The following is an 18,097-nucleotide window of genomic DNA, read 5'->3' as shown; positions in this document are numbered from 1 at the left end:
CCTGTTAGATTCTAATGTAGCTCGCAGTGAGTTAACAGACTGGATTAAAGTTTAGAAGTGAAATATCTAATATAAGGTAAAGAGCAGATTCCATAGACAAAAAGATGACAAGCGATGTAGTTATGACCCCAGAAGTAGAGCACTTTCTTTGAGTTCTGTATGTTGCTTGCTAATGTGCAAATAATATTTAAAATGCAAATAATACTTTACTTTAAAGAAACCTTGCCAAATGTGGATTCATTAAAATTCAGAATAAAAAAGTTTTCCTCAAAACACTTTATTTGTATTCTTGATACCCTAGAAATATAGCAGATATTTAATCTCCTAGAGGTCCTATGAGGGATCGGCTACTGACACTATTTTAAAATTTGTTTATAATACACTATACTATACAATGTACTAATTTAAAATAATACAGAGCTGTTTTCTATAAGACCAAATAAACTGCTTTGAATCAACCTCCTGCAGATTACATCAATAAACTCTGGTCAAAATAAACAAAAACCACCATCTGAAGGCACTGGAGAGTGGCCCACAGTAACCATCTAAAATGATATACAAAGTGATATGCTTAAAAAAAAAAACCTATAAATCCAAGTGAAATTCTAAAAACAAAAGGTTCAAATAACCCACAGAAAAGTAAGAAAAAGAAAACAAAATTCAAAGACAGAGAAGAACAAAAACAAAAAATTAAATGGCAGACAAATCCCAACATGTCAACAATTACATTAAATATTTAACATAATATACACGTATATATCAAAAGACAGACGGACAGAATGAATTAAAAAAACATGACCTATATGCTACCCATAAGAAACTCACTTCAAACAAACAAAAATAGGTAGGTTGAAAGGAAAATGAAAACATATATATACCAGGAAATATTAGTTTAAAAAATAAAAATGACAGTGACTATTTCACTATTAGATAGACTAATAAAATAGACTTCAGGAAAATTACCAGTGTCAAAAGAGAACATTATGTACACAAAGACTGTATACAATTGTTCAAAGTAGCATTTCTAATAGTCAAAAATTGGAAACAACTAAATATCCCAAAGTGAACAGACTTTGGTACACCTCCATTGTGGAATACTATTCAGCAATAAAAAGGAATGAACTATTTATACATGCAACAATCTGCAATAATCTTCAGAAAAGGGTGCTGAGTGAAAAAAAGTCAATCTGAAAAGGTTACATACAATACAATTCCACTTAAATAACATTACTGAAATAACAAGTTTATAGGAATAGAGAAAAGATTAGTAGTTGCCAGAGGTGGTTGGGGGAAAGGGTAGTATCAGAACAAAAGTGACAGAAAAAGGGCAATTAAAATGAAAGATCCTCCCAGAAATCCAGCAATCACACTCCTGGGTATTTACCCACTTGATATTAAAGCTATTTCCCCACAAAGACTTGCACACAAATGTGATTAAGCTGCTTTATTCATAAACACCTAAAAGAAGCAGCAAGCAAAATATCCTTCAACAGGTAAATAAGTAAACTGTGGGACATCTAAACACTCTTCAGTGTATGTATATATGATACACTCTTCAGTGCCAAAAAAAGGAATGAAATATGGAGTCATGAAACAATATGAATAAATCTTAAATGCATATCTAATATTCCTGGGGCAAAAGAATCCAGTCTGAAAAAGTTATATCTTATAGGATCCCATTTATATGACATTCTGGAAAAGGTAAAAATATAGAGGTAATAAACACATCAGTAAATTCCAGGGATCTGGGCATTGGGACAGGGTTAAATAGGTGAGGGGAAAAAAAAGATCCTTGTTTAATAGCAATGTTCTGTTTTGACTGTATTAGTGTCAATATTCTAGTTATATATGTTACTGTACCAAAGTTTTGCAAGATGTTACCATCAGGAAAGGCAAGATGAAAGGCATATGACACTGCTCTGTATTGTCTTTGTAATGATCTGTAAATTGACAATTATTCCAAAATAAAATGTTTTCTTGGTATGTGTTTTTTAAAAAAATAGCAGTAATTTTTACTGTATCAGGTTTTCAATGCTAGAACTATTCATGATATTAATAAAAACTTACACATTACCTGTTTATACCTTTGTCCATTGAATCCATGGTTTCTATATTAGGGCCCCATACTGCTAGAGGAAAGTATTAAGTCAAAAGCAGTACAAGAAAAAGAAATGAGCAGGTAACTTTAGTCAACAACCTTAAAGGAAGTTGGCAGATAGTGGTGGTAGTAATTTTTTTTTAAATATTACAAGTCAATGGTATATTTCTCAATCTCTCTGGAGACGGGAAATTGGCTAAAACTAAAAGAAGAGAGCATTTACATTTCATTCGTCAACTTTCAAAAGATCTGTATCTCAAAATAATTTTTTTAAATTACATACATAGATCTTTTTAAAAAGGAATAGAAAATGATGGATATTTCCCTACCAAAGTAGCCTACTGACATTTAAGTTATATTAAGACTAGCCATAAACAAAAAGGTGACAAATAGGCCATAATTGCCTCTTGAGATATCTGTATGCAGGTCAGGAAGCAATAGTTGGAACTAGACATAGAACAACAGACTGTTTCCAAATAGGAAAAGGAGTACGTCAAGGCTGTATACTGTCAACCTGCTTATTTAACTTATATGCAGAGTACATCATAAGAAACACTGGGCTGGATGAAGCACAAGCTGGAATCAAGATTGCTGGGAAAAATATCATAACCTCAGATATGCAGATGACACCACCCTTATGGCAGAAAGTGAAGAAGAACTAAGGAGCCTCTTGATGAAAGTGAAAGAGGAGAGCGAAAAAGTTGGCTTAAAGCTCAACATTCAGAAAACGAAGATCATGGCATCCGGTCCCATCGCTTCATGGCAAATAGATGGAGAAACAGTGGAAACAGTGGCAGACTTTATTTTGGGGGGCTCCAAAATCACTGCAGATGGTGACTGCAGCCATGAAATTAAAAGACGCTTACTCCTTGGAAGCAAAGTTATGACCAACCTAGACAGCATATTAAAAAGCAGAAACATTACTTTACCAACAAAGGTCTATCTAGTCAAGGCTATGGAAATTCCAGTAGTCACATATGGATGTGAGAGTTGGACTATAAAGAAAGCTGAGCGCTGAAGAATTGATGCTTTTGAACTGTGGTGTTGGAGAAGACTCTTGAGAGTCCCTTGGACTGCAAGGAGATCCAACCAGTCCATCCTAAAGGAAATCAGTCCTGAATATTCCCTGGAAGGACTGATGTTGAAGCTGAAACTCCAATACTTTGGCCACCCAATCCGAAGAACTGACTCATTGGAAAAGACCCTGATGCTGGGAAAGACTGAAGGAAGGAGGAGAAAGGGACAAGAGGGGATGAGATGGTTGGATGGCATCACTGACTCAACGGACATGAGTTTGGGTAAACTACGGGAGTTGGTGATGGACAGGGAAGCCTGGTATGCTGCAGCCCATGGGGGTCACAAAGAATCGGACATGACTGAGTGACTGAACTGAACTGAGGCTATAAATAAATCATGGTGGTTTAGTCACTAAGTCGTATTCGACTCTTGCAACTTCATGGACTGTAGCCCGCCAGGCTCCTCTGTTCATGGAATTTTCCAAGCAAGAAGAGTGGAGTGGGTTGTCATTTCCTTCTCCAGGGGATCTTCCTGACCCACGGATTAAACCTGGGTCTCCTGCACTGCAGGCAGACTCTTCACTGACTGAGCCACCAGGGAAGCCCTAAATCAAAGGCCATAAACAAAAGGAAACAACAGAAAATGAAAGCCTCCTTTCTCTGCTCATCACCACTGCAATCCTTCTCTTCAAAGGTAACCAAAATTCAACGTCTTGTAACTCATTCTTTTTAAAAAAGAGGATACATATCATACACACATGTATATATTTTAAAAAGCAATTAAAGACCACATAGGTCTTCCCATATGAACAGACACAGAGCCACCTAGCTCTGTAACTATTTCTTCAAGTGAATGTTTAATAATTTATTTAACCAATCTCCATTTTAATTGATGCTTTCTTTAGTGCTTCCAATTTTTTGCTAATATCAACAGTGTTGAAATAAACATGTCTCTATCTACCTTTTCTCCCTCTCTATCTATATAAGCATATGTCTTGATGGAAGAATATATATATAGATGTGTATATATCAATACACACATGCACATACACACAATGCCTGAGACTGTAACAATAACAGTAAAGCTCTAGCAGCAGGACTGCAAAGTCAAAAAGAATACACATTTCTTATTTGGAGAGATACTGCCAAACTATGCACAAGACAGATTACACCAGTTTAGTCCTAACAACAGTACACGTGTATCAAAACCTTTGCCAGTATGAATGGTGAATATAGAAATTTCCTTTTAATTTGCATCAGAAGAAGACTACTATTTTGAATAACATTACTTATGGGAGAAGGAAATGGCAACCCACTCCAGTATTCTTGCCTAGAGAATCCCAGGGATGGGGGAGCCTGGTGGGCTGCGGTCTATGGGGTTGCACAGTCAGAGACGACTGAAGTGACTTAGCAGCAGTAGCAGCAGCATAATTATTCACCACAACCTTTTATTTATTCTTATGAAAATTGCCTGTTTTTATCCTAATGCCCTTTTCCTACTGGGATACTTGCTTATCTTTTATTAAACTTACTTGTATAGAAACTTTGCAAAGGAAAATAATTAGCCCCTTGTTAAACATCTTGCAAATACACTCTGCCCAACTATATCTTTAGTGATTCAAATCTTTCTATGGCCTATTTTTTCTAATTTTATGATTTTCATTTCTGTACCATCAAATTGATCAATCATTTCTTACAGAGCAGTAGAATTTCGTGTCCTCTTTTAAAGCCCCTTTCTAATTCCAGATAAGTACTGGCTAAAGTTCAAAACTATTAAATATTGATCATTACAGAAAAGTATCAATGAACTAAGAAAATTTTAAATATTTTATTTATAGGAGTGTGTATATAAAATAAAACAAAGTATTAAAAATTTTATTCAATGTTGCAGTCATCAAATAAATGCTATAAATCATTCAGAAATAAAATGCATGATGAGCACTACAGTAAATGCCAAACACATCTGTTGACTTTTTTATTAATTAGTAAACTAAGGGTATCAAAACAGGCAAGTGGAAAGTAAATGTTACAACTCCACACACATCAATAATTTGGGGCCTAGAGCTCATCAGAAGTCAATTTATTTTCACTATAATTTTATTAACAAACAATAGTTTTCTTATCTTAAACCTGAAACATGCAACAAAAATACTAGTTTTATCTTAATTAAAATAAACCACAATGTTTTACAAAATATGAAGTTCTTTATGTTGGTACACCAATATGCTGAAAAAGACCATAATGTTTTGGAGTCAAAAGAAACAAGTTATGCAAGCAAGAACAATAAAGGAGAAAGCTTAACTCTACTACACTTAGCAACATGACCAGTGTCTAATGACCAATCCTAATGACAGACCTGACCATGTCTGTCTACCCATTACTTAACATCATTTGGTAAATCTATTCTCTCACTGTAACCACAGGGAGCTCCATTTGATGTCTTCTTTAATTATACATGAAGAAATAGATTTAAATAAGAAATACATACAAATTTTCATTAAAACACAAACTCAAGAGCACACAAAAGTCCTAACCATGGTTGTTGCTACTTTTTCTAAAATGATAGTCTCCTAAACAAACCTCAAATACATGAACAGATATAGCAGTATTTTAACAGATGTAAGAATCAATTAGTAACAGCACATTTTAAAATAAAACAGGCAGATTTGATATCTGACATTTCCCAAGAAAAAGCAATATATTATGGCTCTACTCCAATTTTAAAAGTAAATGTCCACTTTTCAAAAGTAGTTAGAAATACCTTCTATTTATTAAAGGAAAGCATCTGGCAATGTAAAACCAAAAATACATCTGTAAAATAATTTCAATAGTGAATCTCTAATAATATGGCTAGTATTTTTCTTGGAAAGATCTGCAAACAAACTCAACCCAAATATGCTCGGCATTCCTAAAGAAAATAGCTAAATTGTTTGTACCAAAGTAAAATCTACTTACAAGTGAATCTGCATCAGGGCATTCCCTATTAAAACAAACAAAACATTATAAATATGCAACTATTAGATCTCGTAAATATACTGTTTGAAAGTGTTTGCTTTGGGATTTAAACATAACTTTCATTTAAACCCCATTAAAGTATTTAGAGAAATCAAATCATGAATATTAAAATATACCAAATGATTTTAAAATTCAGACATTCCCCTTTACTTATTATACAAGACAAAATAAAACAAACAGCTTACAAATATTTTTAAAACTTTCAAAATTACTTCTTTTCCATGAATTGGCACATGAGTCATATCAACGAAGCTGTCAAGGATTTCTAGTGGCTTTTAATTCTTCAAGTAGAAAAAGATAAAAAAAGAACAAAAGCAAACAAAAAACTCCCTTAAAGAAGAAAGTCTGGCTTTTAAAAAGCCTGTATTTACATTTATTGCTAAATAACAGTAACATTTTTAAATAAAAAAAATTTTAACTTATTCCCTTTGAAGTACTTCCATAAGGCAGAATATATAGAAGTGAAACCACTTTTCTCCAAATATGTTAAATGAGCAGCTAGACTTCCAGTTAGAATAGTTTCTAGTCTAATGTAATATGCAATTGAGCACTGATATTTTATCATTTAACTGATAAGCAAATATAAATCTGGATATAACCTAGTGAAAACTATTATTTTAAATCTGAAACAAAAGACACCAACGTTCTCAACTAAACAAATAAAGCCCTAAATATATAAAATTAAAGGCATTGAAGTCATTAGAATAAGGTTAGAAGAATTTATACATATATATTCTAAAACAAATTCACAAACAGAAATTAGAGTGTCTATTTAAAAGGCAGTGGATTAGGTATAGTTTTTGGCTTGATAGACTTAGTTGAATATCATATCAGATTCTGCCACTTTAATAACCATCTGAAAATGCAGACATTAGGTACACCTTAAGAGCTAAATGAACAAAATTTTTAAAAAAATTAAAATATAAGATAAACAGGTAATCTGTATCAATTCAAAGACCAAGCACAAACCAGAAAAATCCATAAGAACTTTCTTAAATAAAGATAAGATAGAGTACACTAAAAGAATGATAAAAAGAGGGAGATGACTATCCTGCTCTTAACTCAAAAGGGAGCACCGAGGGTAAATGCAAATCCCACAGGCCTTCATATTTACTTAAAATTGTAAATGCTGAAAAAGGGCTTCCTTATTATTGGTAGATTATAAGGAATATTGTTATCAAACAAACCTATGTATACTCTGAGGAAATGACCAGAAAAGCTACTATAACGATCAATTCAATCCCTGTACAGAATCAAATCACTTAAGATGTTAGAACATTTCTACTTCTTTTTTTAAAAGATAAAGTTGAAATATAAATGTAAATGTAAAAGTTCCAAACCATTTATTCTCTATCTTTAAGCCAGAATTCTCTGTCTTTGTGGTAAAGCACTTATCTGTTTGCCTTCACAGCATGCAGTGTGAGACCTGAAGATGAAGCCCCAGGAAGACAAAGCTCTGAGCAGGACCCCTCGTACACAATTGCTGGCATTTCAAAAGCCTTCAGGCTATGAGAAGAAGCACGCCAAGAGCCTCGGGCATTTCAAGCAAAGTGAACTCTAACATTTTTCCTGCCAAGCAGTGTTGACAGATGGCGATAGTGATGCAATGATTTAAGCGTTAGTTTTCTGACTTAGTATTTTTATTGATTAATATATTCCAATATCCAAGTGGCCTAATGATCATATTGGGAAATTACTGATCATGAAAAACTATTTTAAAAACATGAAATACACAAAAATATTAGAGCTCCCTAAATGAACAGCTGTGAAAGCTGTCAATTATATGAACATATTAACTATTTATAATACAGTCACTAACAGACAAACTGGCTACATTTTAAAAATTTACTTACAAATCAACTGTTAAGACTTCAATTCCAATGTTATAAAAGAGATTAGGTTCCATCCCTTAGCAAAATACCCCCTTCACAAAGTTCAAAAGACATCTGCAGAAGAGACAGTAACTAAAGGCATAAGTCACTTTGCAAATAGTCTTAATTTGTTAAACCAAAATACCACTAGGGAGGAGGAAAGAAACAGACATTTGGAATGTTAGAAACTCAGATAAGCATATAACCAGGGAGGAGACAAGAATACCCAAAGCACAAATTGTTCTCTTATATAGAAAGTATGACTGTCCATCAAAATGTTAATTCTTGGGAGAGTTTTACTGATTATGCTAGAGTAGTAGTAGGGATTTTAAACAAATTTTCATTCAGTGTTACTGGATCAACAAATCACTTGAGATTTTGCATTAGTGTCTCTGCAGTCTAAATCAGTTGAATAATCAAGCAAAGAAAAGTTCCTTTAATTCCAATTTGTCTCTGGTTAATCATAGTTTAATGACTCTCAACCCCCGTTGTATATTAAGACAACACAAAAACTTCTGGGGCCTCACACCCAAAGAATCTCATTTAATTGGTCTGAAGCAGAGGCTGGCATAGATACATTTAATTTCTTAGGTAGTTCTACAGTGTAGCCAAGGTACAAAATTTGAGTTAGTTAATAATATTTTAATTTCTCATATGATAACTGTATTTCTCTGTATACCAATTTATTTTTTTAAAAAAGGTAAAAGAAGTTTATACTCCATCTTCCATCTAAAACATATCAATTAATATAAATGTTTAAAATGTGCTATGGCTTTTTTCTCCTCCATTTAACATTTTCCATTTATGTATACGTGTATCACTAAGTTCCTATATGCTTAGAGTTGTCTTGAAAGATTTTCATCAAATTGTTGACCATGGAGCTGCTTTTAGGTTATTAAGACTTAGAACAATTTTTAGTTTTCACTGTACTTTTCATTTTTTTTTAATATGCATGTATCATTTTATAAAATAAAGGCATCTTTGAAGTTTCAATTTAAAAATACTAAAGCTTTTGTCTTGAAATTTTAAAATAAAAGGTTAACATTTTTAATTAAAACTAGAGGGGTTGGCAAATGTTCTTAGAAAAGTCTGTATTTTTCACACCTTAGCCATATATACTTTTGAGTTATTTCCAAAATAATTTTTTCTTTTCAAATTCATAATAGTTTTATTGTTATAAGACTATTTATAAAATATTATTTCTAAAAATGGAAAGAATTTTGACAATACAGTATACTTACACAGACTCTGCATCCTTTTCCTTTTTAATTATTCCTGGTAAACCAAAAGTCTTTCTTTTCCTTGGTTTTATACCTTAAAATAAACATATATTGTTATAGAACATGACTCTTCCTGATAAACATATTAAATTTATGAATGCATCTTGTATCCTGACACATGATTTGCTCATAAATGTTGATACTAAATTTGGATGAAAGAAATACAAGCATCAATTACTAAGCCCTAAAATTTAAAGCAGGGTCATAATCTGTTTAAATTTTTCTTATGTTAATATAATATAGCCTGTTATTCACCAAAAGGTTATACATAGAACAATCACTTGAGCGATGACATTCTCTCCTCCTCTAAATTACCTCAGGCAAAGTAAGCATTTGCAGATCTCTTAAGACTTCAAAGAAAGTACATCATTCATTATAAGAGTATTTGGTTATAAATGCAGGTCAGATCACGTTCTCTGTATAAAAGGTCACAAAATATAAATGTGTTGTTTTAAATAAATAGATGACAACAGGTCCATTAACAGTATGACAGATATTTATAATATGGCATTCTTTTGTACATGTGTTATCTCTAATAAAAACAATGTTATAAGTGGATCCAACCATAAATGAAGAAAAATATCATTTCTGTTTTGCCAAATAAGGCAGTTCTTTCTCTTCTTGCATGACAAATTATTTTTTAAAAAGGTCAGTAATGCTATCAATTGTTAATAGAATTCAGCACTTAAAGCTTAGCTGCTGTTGTTCAGTTGCTAAGTCATATTTGACTCTTTGTGACCCCATGGACTGCAGCACACCAGGCTTCCCTGTCCTCCACTATTTCCTGGAGTTTGCTCAAATTCATGTCTACTGAGTCAGTGATGCTATCTAAACACCTCATCCTCTGCTGCCCTCTTCTCCTTTCACCTTCAATCTTTCTCGGCTTCAGGCTCTTTTCCAATGAGTTAACTCTTTGGATCAGATGGAAAAAGTGTTGAGCTTCAATTTCTGCATCAGTTCTTCCGATGAATATTCATGGTTAATTTCCTTTAGGACTGACTGGTTTGAGTACCCAAGCTAACTTCTGGTTCCCTGGTAGCTTGGGACAGTAAAGTGTCTGCCTACAATGCGGGAGACCTGGGTTCGATCCCTGGGTCAGAAAGATCCCCTGGAGAAGGAAATGGCAACCCACTCCAGTATTTATGCCTGGAAAATCCCATGGACCTAGGAGCCTGGTGGGCTACAGTCCATGGGGTTGCAAAGAGTCAGACACGACTGAGCGACTTCTCTTCACTTTAAGCTAACTTCACACCTTGTAGATGAGGAAACTCAAAAGCATTAGGTAACTAAGTTTTTGTAACTGTTATACAGCTAGTTATAACTACAATCAGGATAATAATCCAAATGTCTTAGAATAATGTACTTGCTTTCATGTAAAACTAATTCCCTGAACCATATATTTGTATAGCATATTACAATATTTTTAAAATAATTTTTTTCCTCAGAGTAGGTATTATTTATTATAAACATTTTAAAGAACTCTTTAAATTCTTTTCAGCTTTTGAGGAATCTTTAAAGATTACAGAGAACTTGAAATAATTACTGCTCTTAATCAAACAGCTGCTGCTGCTAAGTCGTGTCAGTCGTGTCCGACTCTGTGCGACCCCATAGACGGCAGCTATAAAAAGTCTAGGCCCTGGAGCTCCTTGACTGCTGAATTAATAACCTTACACACAATAGCAAACCGTTTCTCTAAACTCTTACACAGGTCTTGGAAAAAATCAAAGACTGCTTTCAAATTATTTCTACCAGCTCACAAAGTGAGATATATAAAACACAACACACACACACACACACAAACCCACAACAAAAACTGCAGATATCTCTTGGGCTTCATACTATAAAAAACATAAATTTAAATGGGAAGTGTTGTGGACCCTTTCTCCAATTCAAATCATCACCTATTTTGAATGACAGTCACATTAGCATTAATGCATAACCTTATTAATTACTGAAGTACTACCCATTGTAGAATAAGCAGTATACATCAATATGTAGTGATGTTTCTTATATATAACATTAGAATGTTTAAAGAAGGACTCAATGGAGAAAACATTCTCAATGTATATCTAAAAACAAATACATGTTATATTTAATCTTTTAAAAAATATATATTCTAACACATTAGTATCCTTTGGGCAAACTTATTATTTATAAAGCAAACATTAATACAGCAAGCCTTTAAACCACATTCAGATTTTTTACATCACTCCCTAGACATGCTAACACCAATGGGCAGCAGCCTCTCTATTCAGTAAACAGAAGCTACCAGCTAGCTGCCACACATTACAACTAGTCAACTTACCTTCAACCGCACTAGCAGGGTCACATTCTTCAAATTCAATAAGGCCTAAAAAGAAAAATGTTATTACATGGACAAGTACGGGTTAAAAAAAAAAAAAAGTGACAGAAAACAATCAGATGGGATCCCATTACATTTTTTTAATGATTCTGAAATGTTTCAGAGTGACCTGATGTTAATTAAAATATCAGCAATAATTTAAAAATCAAATAGCAAGCATGTTCAGTGTTACTGAAAAAAAAAAAAAACTGTGATTGGCCCATTATTATGACCACAATTTACTGCAAACGCTTTATATATGATGCCACACAAACTTGGAGCAAAGAGATCTAACATGTAGTTGGGAGCCTGTTGTATGTATAGTTGAGAGAAAACAACTGTAAGAGGCAGTTGCTGAATCCTTGGTTGCGCTGGTGTTAAGACCAAGGGGCCAAGACAGCAAACACGCCTAGAATGGAAGCCTGGGACCTTGCTTGTTCAGTTCACCACTGTGCCCTAGCAAATAATGTCTTCCATGAATATCTGCTAAATAAGTAAGTGAATTAATTACATACTAGCTAAGAGGTGATGCTGAAGTCAAAACTCAGATCTATCCATATAACAGGTCAAAGAATTTAAACTCTAGTTTGCAGGCAGTGGGAAGAGCTTTCATGTGAGAAAGTGATACACATACACCTTCCTGAAAGTGGTCTTATATACAAATTAATTCAGCACTGGTATGAGAGATAGACTGCAGAGAAGGGGACAAAAATAAAATGGAAACCAGCTGAAAAACAATTAAAATAGCCCTGAAATGACAGGTCTGCTGAGACTAACCTTAAATGCTACAAAATGTGGTATCTTTCATATATGTAAAATACCAAATTATTTAGACAGTAAATAAAGTAGTGAACAGCAGGAATTATTTTTCTATTGAAATATACATAAAACTAATTATCAAACTAAAATTTCACGTTCCACTAAATTGTCGCTTTAGCCCTGTTCTGTAATACACAAATTTATGCAAGTCCAGTTTTGTGAAACCATTTTTAATTTATTAATGATAATTGCTACAATCTGCTACATCAAGAGATTTTTAAATAGAGCTTGAAGTGAAGAGTACATAAGAGATTTCACTACTGATCCTTCTGATAGGTTAAGCTTACCTGTAACTATGTCCAAATTCATGATCAGAGTTCTTATAGGTCATTCCATTACGAAAGAAAACCACTAACCAACAAGGAAAATTTCTTTACAAGTAGGAGCATCTAAAAATATTGGCTAAAATGTCTTTCTTTTTACCTCTAAGTCAAAGATTTACTTCCTCAGTTCCAGTTTCTATTCAAATAGAGTAGATTAACATTTAGTGATAAGCAGAATAAAAGTTATAAATGTGCCGATAAACAAGGTCTTAACTAATTAATTAGCAATACCTTCCCTACTGGGGCATTCTTATGGTAAACATCATTTGGCTAAAATGAAAAAAATACATTCACTACTTCCATCCAAAAAATTCTTAACAGTCAGAAAACGGCCCAATTAAAATTTCAAGGACTTCAGGTCCACTCTGTAAATCTAGAAGCTTAAAAATTCATTAAATGAAAGGGTAATGAGCTTGGTCTTAGAATCCCTTAAAGGCCTACACTAATAGTTTACAAAGAGATGAGAACTGAAAGACTAATAAAGGTAAGGAATTTCAGTAGTATGTGCATCTGATAAACAGCCATCTTTTGCTGTTTAAGAATTATGAAGAATGAAAAATCTCTGCCTAAATCACCAGCAGTTTATTACATATTATTAATTTTCTCACTTCCTAATAAAGCTTGGGAGACTATAACCACCCGTAAAAAAAAAAAAAAGAAAACACAACCAGAAACATAGTTAATCCAAAATTTTTCTATTATAAGCACATCATTTGTGCCCAGTAACTATTTACAGAATCTCTAATACTCAAGCTATAGGCTTTTTCTAGGGAACAAAACAAAACAGCAATACCAAATTGCATTATTTACAATTTTAAAAAGCAGTATCTAGAAAACCTTTTAAAACATCACCTGAGCAAATACAGGATATATTCTTTTAAGATCTCTGGCTGTCTTCAAATATGTGAAAATAGTAAAGACATCCCTTATCCCTATTAACATCAATCCTTTCAAACAAAACTCTACATTTTTTTCTCATATTTTTACCCAGACATATCTTGATTTATTTTTCCCTTTATCTTTTTTAAACATCTTCTTAAAATCCATCTGGAACAGAAAAAATATTCAATAAAAATAAGCTATTCAAAATGACATTTCTGCAATGTCAGATGCGAAATCCTTTCAAATTATAAACTATATATTAAAAAAAATTAATTGACTTCCATCCATACATAATCTTTTCTATTAAAACAGAAATACTAACAGTTTCTGGAACAATAAAACTAAATATATGCACTTAAAAAAACCATTAAATCATGCATGAAAAAGATTTTCTCTTTCAAATGGCATACGCTCCACTGCTGCTTCACATGGCAAAGCTTTGCGTGCCTGGCTCAGTGCCAGTTGACAGCTCAGCTGGATATCAATGCACATTCTGACCCCCCTTGTAGCATGTCACTTCTGAACTGTTTCACAAGCAGAAAGTTTATTCAGCATCTCTCCCAAATGCAGTCCACTGCCCATCATTCTGCTATTTAATCATAAGACAAGTTACTTTTTTTGACAGTACCAAAGCCAGAGTGAGAGTCAAAGAATAGTTTGCTACAACTGGAATTTCAATTGTTTTAGGCTCAATTAATTCTGTTGTCAAAATAAATAACTGCTCTTAGTACTTAGATTTTATGCTGGGCCACAAGGGCAATTTAGTTTGTATAAAAGCAAATAAGACCATTTTGGTTCTGCCTCCTGATGCTCTTTTACACATTATCTAAAAATGCCATCAAGAGTTCAATTAAATGCAGAAGAAATTAAAGGGAGACCTCAAAGAGGGCCAATGATTCTTATATATGATGCTTTAATCATCAGGTAGGAATAAATTGTTGCTAGCAAGAGAAAAAGTCAATAACCCAAACAATTCATCCAAATCTAATCTGGAGCAAAACTTTAGGAAATGTTACAGGAGGAAAGAATTTATTTAACACTAATCTTTAATCACTACATGTATTTTGTGGAATGAGGTAGTGTACTAAAAAAATGTGAAACATTTAATTAATAGTTTCCATTGTTTTGGAATCAATTCTAAATCTCAAGCCATCAACAAAATTAGCAACTTTGTCTAGTTATAAACTGGCCCCCAAACTCAAACAGGTTTGGGCTACCTAAATCAAGTATTTACTGCATATACTCAACTAAAACCACAGATCACTGGTTTTATTTAGAAGCCAAATTAAAACATACAAATATGCCCAGACCTCAAAGTTTAACAAAAAGTGATGATAAAGAGGGAGGGATGAGGAAGAGAGGAGGGAGAGGTGGGGAGAGAGGAGGAAGAGAGAGAGACAAAGGGAAAGGGGAGAGGCTTGTAAACAATGGGAGTCAGTGACATTTTCAAGCTTGCTCCTGGGCCTGTGGACCGCAACACAGCCACATTCCTACGTGTCTCAGATGCTGAACCAGGAAAGCTAACAGGAAAAAGAGCACCAAACTCTAGCTTGCGGTGGTATGCAAAGGACATGGAGGTTCAGGTCCTGGTTTTGCTACTTGCTTGTTGGCTGGTTACCCTGGACTAGTTACTTACCTTTTTAAACCTAGGTCTTTTATGAATGATATGGAGGGGTGATAATATCTTTTGCCATATTTCCTTCCTCTTTCTCTATCTACATATATGGCAGACTAGAAGGACATGCGCTCATCTTCTCCTACAAGAACTCCAAAATTGCAACTCACTGCTGACCATCGACAGGAGAATGTTGGATCCCACCCAAAAAAGATACCCCACGTCCCAGGACAAAGGAGAAACCACAGCAAGATGTGAGGAGGAGCAAAATTGCGTTTAGAATCAAACGCCATACCCACTAGAGATGCTTGGAGGGCTCAAATAAAACCTTGTGTGCACCAGGACCCAGAGATCCCACAGAGTGAGACAGACCTGCCTTTGAAGTCCGGGTGTCTCCTGAGGAGACACTGAACCAGAGTCACCAGGGAAGCACCACAAACTCCCCACCGATCTTACTAAAATATAGCTTCTAATTCAGTAAGTCTGGGGCAGGGCTTGAGCGTCTGCGTTTATGACAAGCATCCACTGATGTAATGCTACAATTTCTCAACAATGGCTGCATGTTGGAATTGGACAAGTTTTAAAATATAGTGATACCAAGGACCCACCCTTCACCAATGACATCAAAATTTCTGGGACAGTACAATGTTTGTACATTTTTTTAAGAGAGAGAGAAAGAAATAAAAAGGAAAAGGAAAATATTTTCAACAAATGATTCTCACATGTAGCCAAGGCTTGAGAAGCAGTGATGAAGCTAATTTAGGAACCTTGGTCTCAAATAAAAAGAACAGTTTTTTAACCACAGAATTTCAGCCACTGTAAAATCTAAATTTTCACCGAGTTCTCCAACACAGTATCTTGGCACTGAAATATAATCTCCCCCTATATCCAAAATCTGACACTGCTTCCATTCCCCCGACTGAGTCATGTTTTCACTTTCTGGGATCCTAATAAAACCTTTAGGAATTAACACTCTGCTTGCTGTAATCTCTCTTCTCTGGGACTTTCCCCTTGTTCACAAGTGGAACAGCAGCCACTAGTGAGACCTAGTGAGAACTGACTGAACTAGGAAGAAGATCACCCCAACCCAAGATTACCTAGACCAGGTTGTTTCTGGTCTAGAAAAAGGACAAAAACCTGGGTTAATTCTGAGCTATGGATACAATTAAGGGACAAGCGAAAATATCTAGAATTTACTAAGAGATCACCTTACATAATGTACCTGGAGAAGCAAAGAAAGCCATTCTGCAAAGAAAAAAAAAAAAAAGCAATAGAAATGCAGAGACTCAGTAAAGGAAAAATGATACCTAGTATTTCTACTGGTTAGGGTTTCCTTCTGTAGCCTGGCTATATTCCTGATTTTGAATCCTTGGAGTACCTCAGTTTCTTTTCCATAAACTTCCTTTTAAGGTCAAGTTGATTAACTTCTTTTACACACTGCAAAAGGAACTAAAACCCTGTCTTTATTCTGATCCACATGTAAAAACTGTAATGAGCTTCCTTTAGTTTTGTTTTCTTTACTTTTTTTTTTTTTTGATCAGTGCTTATACATTGAATAGGCTTCCCTGCTGGCTCAGACAGTAAAGACCCTCCCTGCAATGCAGGAGACCTGGGTTCAGTCCCTGTGTTGGGAAGATCCCCTGGAAAAGGGAATGGCTACCCACCCCAGTGTTCTTGCCTGAAGAATTCCATGGACAGAAGAGCCTGGCAGGCTACAGTCCACGGGGTCGTGAAGAGCTGGACGCAACTGAGCAACTGAACATGCACACACATCGAATACTTTTCATCGTGACTTCAAATTAATGAACTAAGTTTTCCTTAAAGTCTCTGCTCAAAACAGTTTAATCTTTACTTTACAATTCAGGATTATGATGATGATGATCAGTTACTGTACTGTGATATGACCACAGATGTAGTTGGTGCAGGGTATCAGATTAAATGATTTCTGAATCCAAGAACAGCAGAACCAACTTTTGGGAAAAAAAAATCAGTATTGTTGTAAGTTATACAGTTCTAATGTATTATCAAGCTTGCTACTATCTACATTAAAAAGTACATTCTCCAAAGTTAGGCAAAGATTTTCTATAAAAAGTCAAGCTAATAAGTATTTTAGACATTGTGGGTCATAAAGTCTGTCACAACTAGTGACCCTGGCTACCACAGTGTGAGAGCAGACAAGACATGGGTCACAGCAGACAAGTGTGACTGGTTTCAAAAAACTTTCATGGACACCAACACCTGAATTTTATAATTTTATGTATCACAAAATACTTCTCCCCACCCCACATTCATTCTTTGTAGGCCTCAAAATAAGAGACAAGGCTAAATCTAGCTCAGGAGATAATCATTATCAGGAGGCACACGCATCCCACAGGCAGACTTCTATGCCTCTGTCCTAGGTAGAGGTGTACTCCTGCACAAAGCAAAGCTTTTCTATGTTATCTGCTCTGGAAGTTTTCTTCTTTCAGTCTCCAATTTGTGCAAATCTTATTATCCTCTTCACTAATCATTATCCATTCTTTTCTCTTATCATTCCCACTTACTATCAATTAGAAAAATGAAGTAATCACAGCAAATCTGGTGTGGTTTGTGGGTCTTTGGTTTTATCAGCTAATTTTGATTTTGCTCTCTACAAAAGGGTTTCAATGCTTCTCCAAAAAAAAAAAAAAAAAAAAAACAAAACTTTGTGGAAGAAGGTTCAATTTATAGGTTTGGCATTACTCCAAATCACTGAGGAGCCTGGAAAGATGATCACTAGATTTTTTTTCAACTATATTTAAAATAATACTCTATTATCTGTACCCTATATATAAAATAATATACCTAAAATTAGAAGG

At 34.3% G+C, this 18,097-nt stretch overlaps 1 protein-coding gene across 1 annotated transcript in view; it reads right to left on the bottom strand.

Moving 5' to 3' along the window:
• Window positions 1-18,097, bottom strand: part of FCHO2 (FCH and mu domain containing endocytic adaptor 2) — a 118,294-nt gene that overhangs the window by 41,190 nt on the left and 59,007 nt on the right. Inside the window, exons 9-11 of the mRNA XM_040262705.1 lie at window positions 11,586-11,630; window positions 9,242-9,314; window positions 6,070-6,094 (exon numbers count right to left, since the gene is read on the bottom strand). Of these exons, the coding sequence (XP_040118639.1) occupies window positions 6,070-6,094; window positions 9,242-9,314; window positions 11,586-11,630 (143 nt within the window). The remainder of the gene's footprint in view (window positions 1-6,069; window positions 6,095-9,241; window positions 9,315-11,585; window positions 11,631-18,097) is intronic.

This window comes from Oryx dammah, unplaced genomic scaffold, assembly GCF_014754425.2.
Source record: "Oryx dammah isolate SB20612 unplaced genomic scaffold, SCBI_Odam_1.1 HiC_scaffold_20, whole genome shotgun sequence".
Taxonomy (NCBI): Eukaryota; Metazoa; Chordata; class Mammalia; order Artiodactyla; family Bovidae; genus Oryx; species Oryx dammah.
This window is presented reverse-complemented; position numbering and strand designations above follow the sequence as displayed.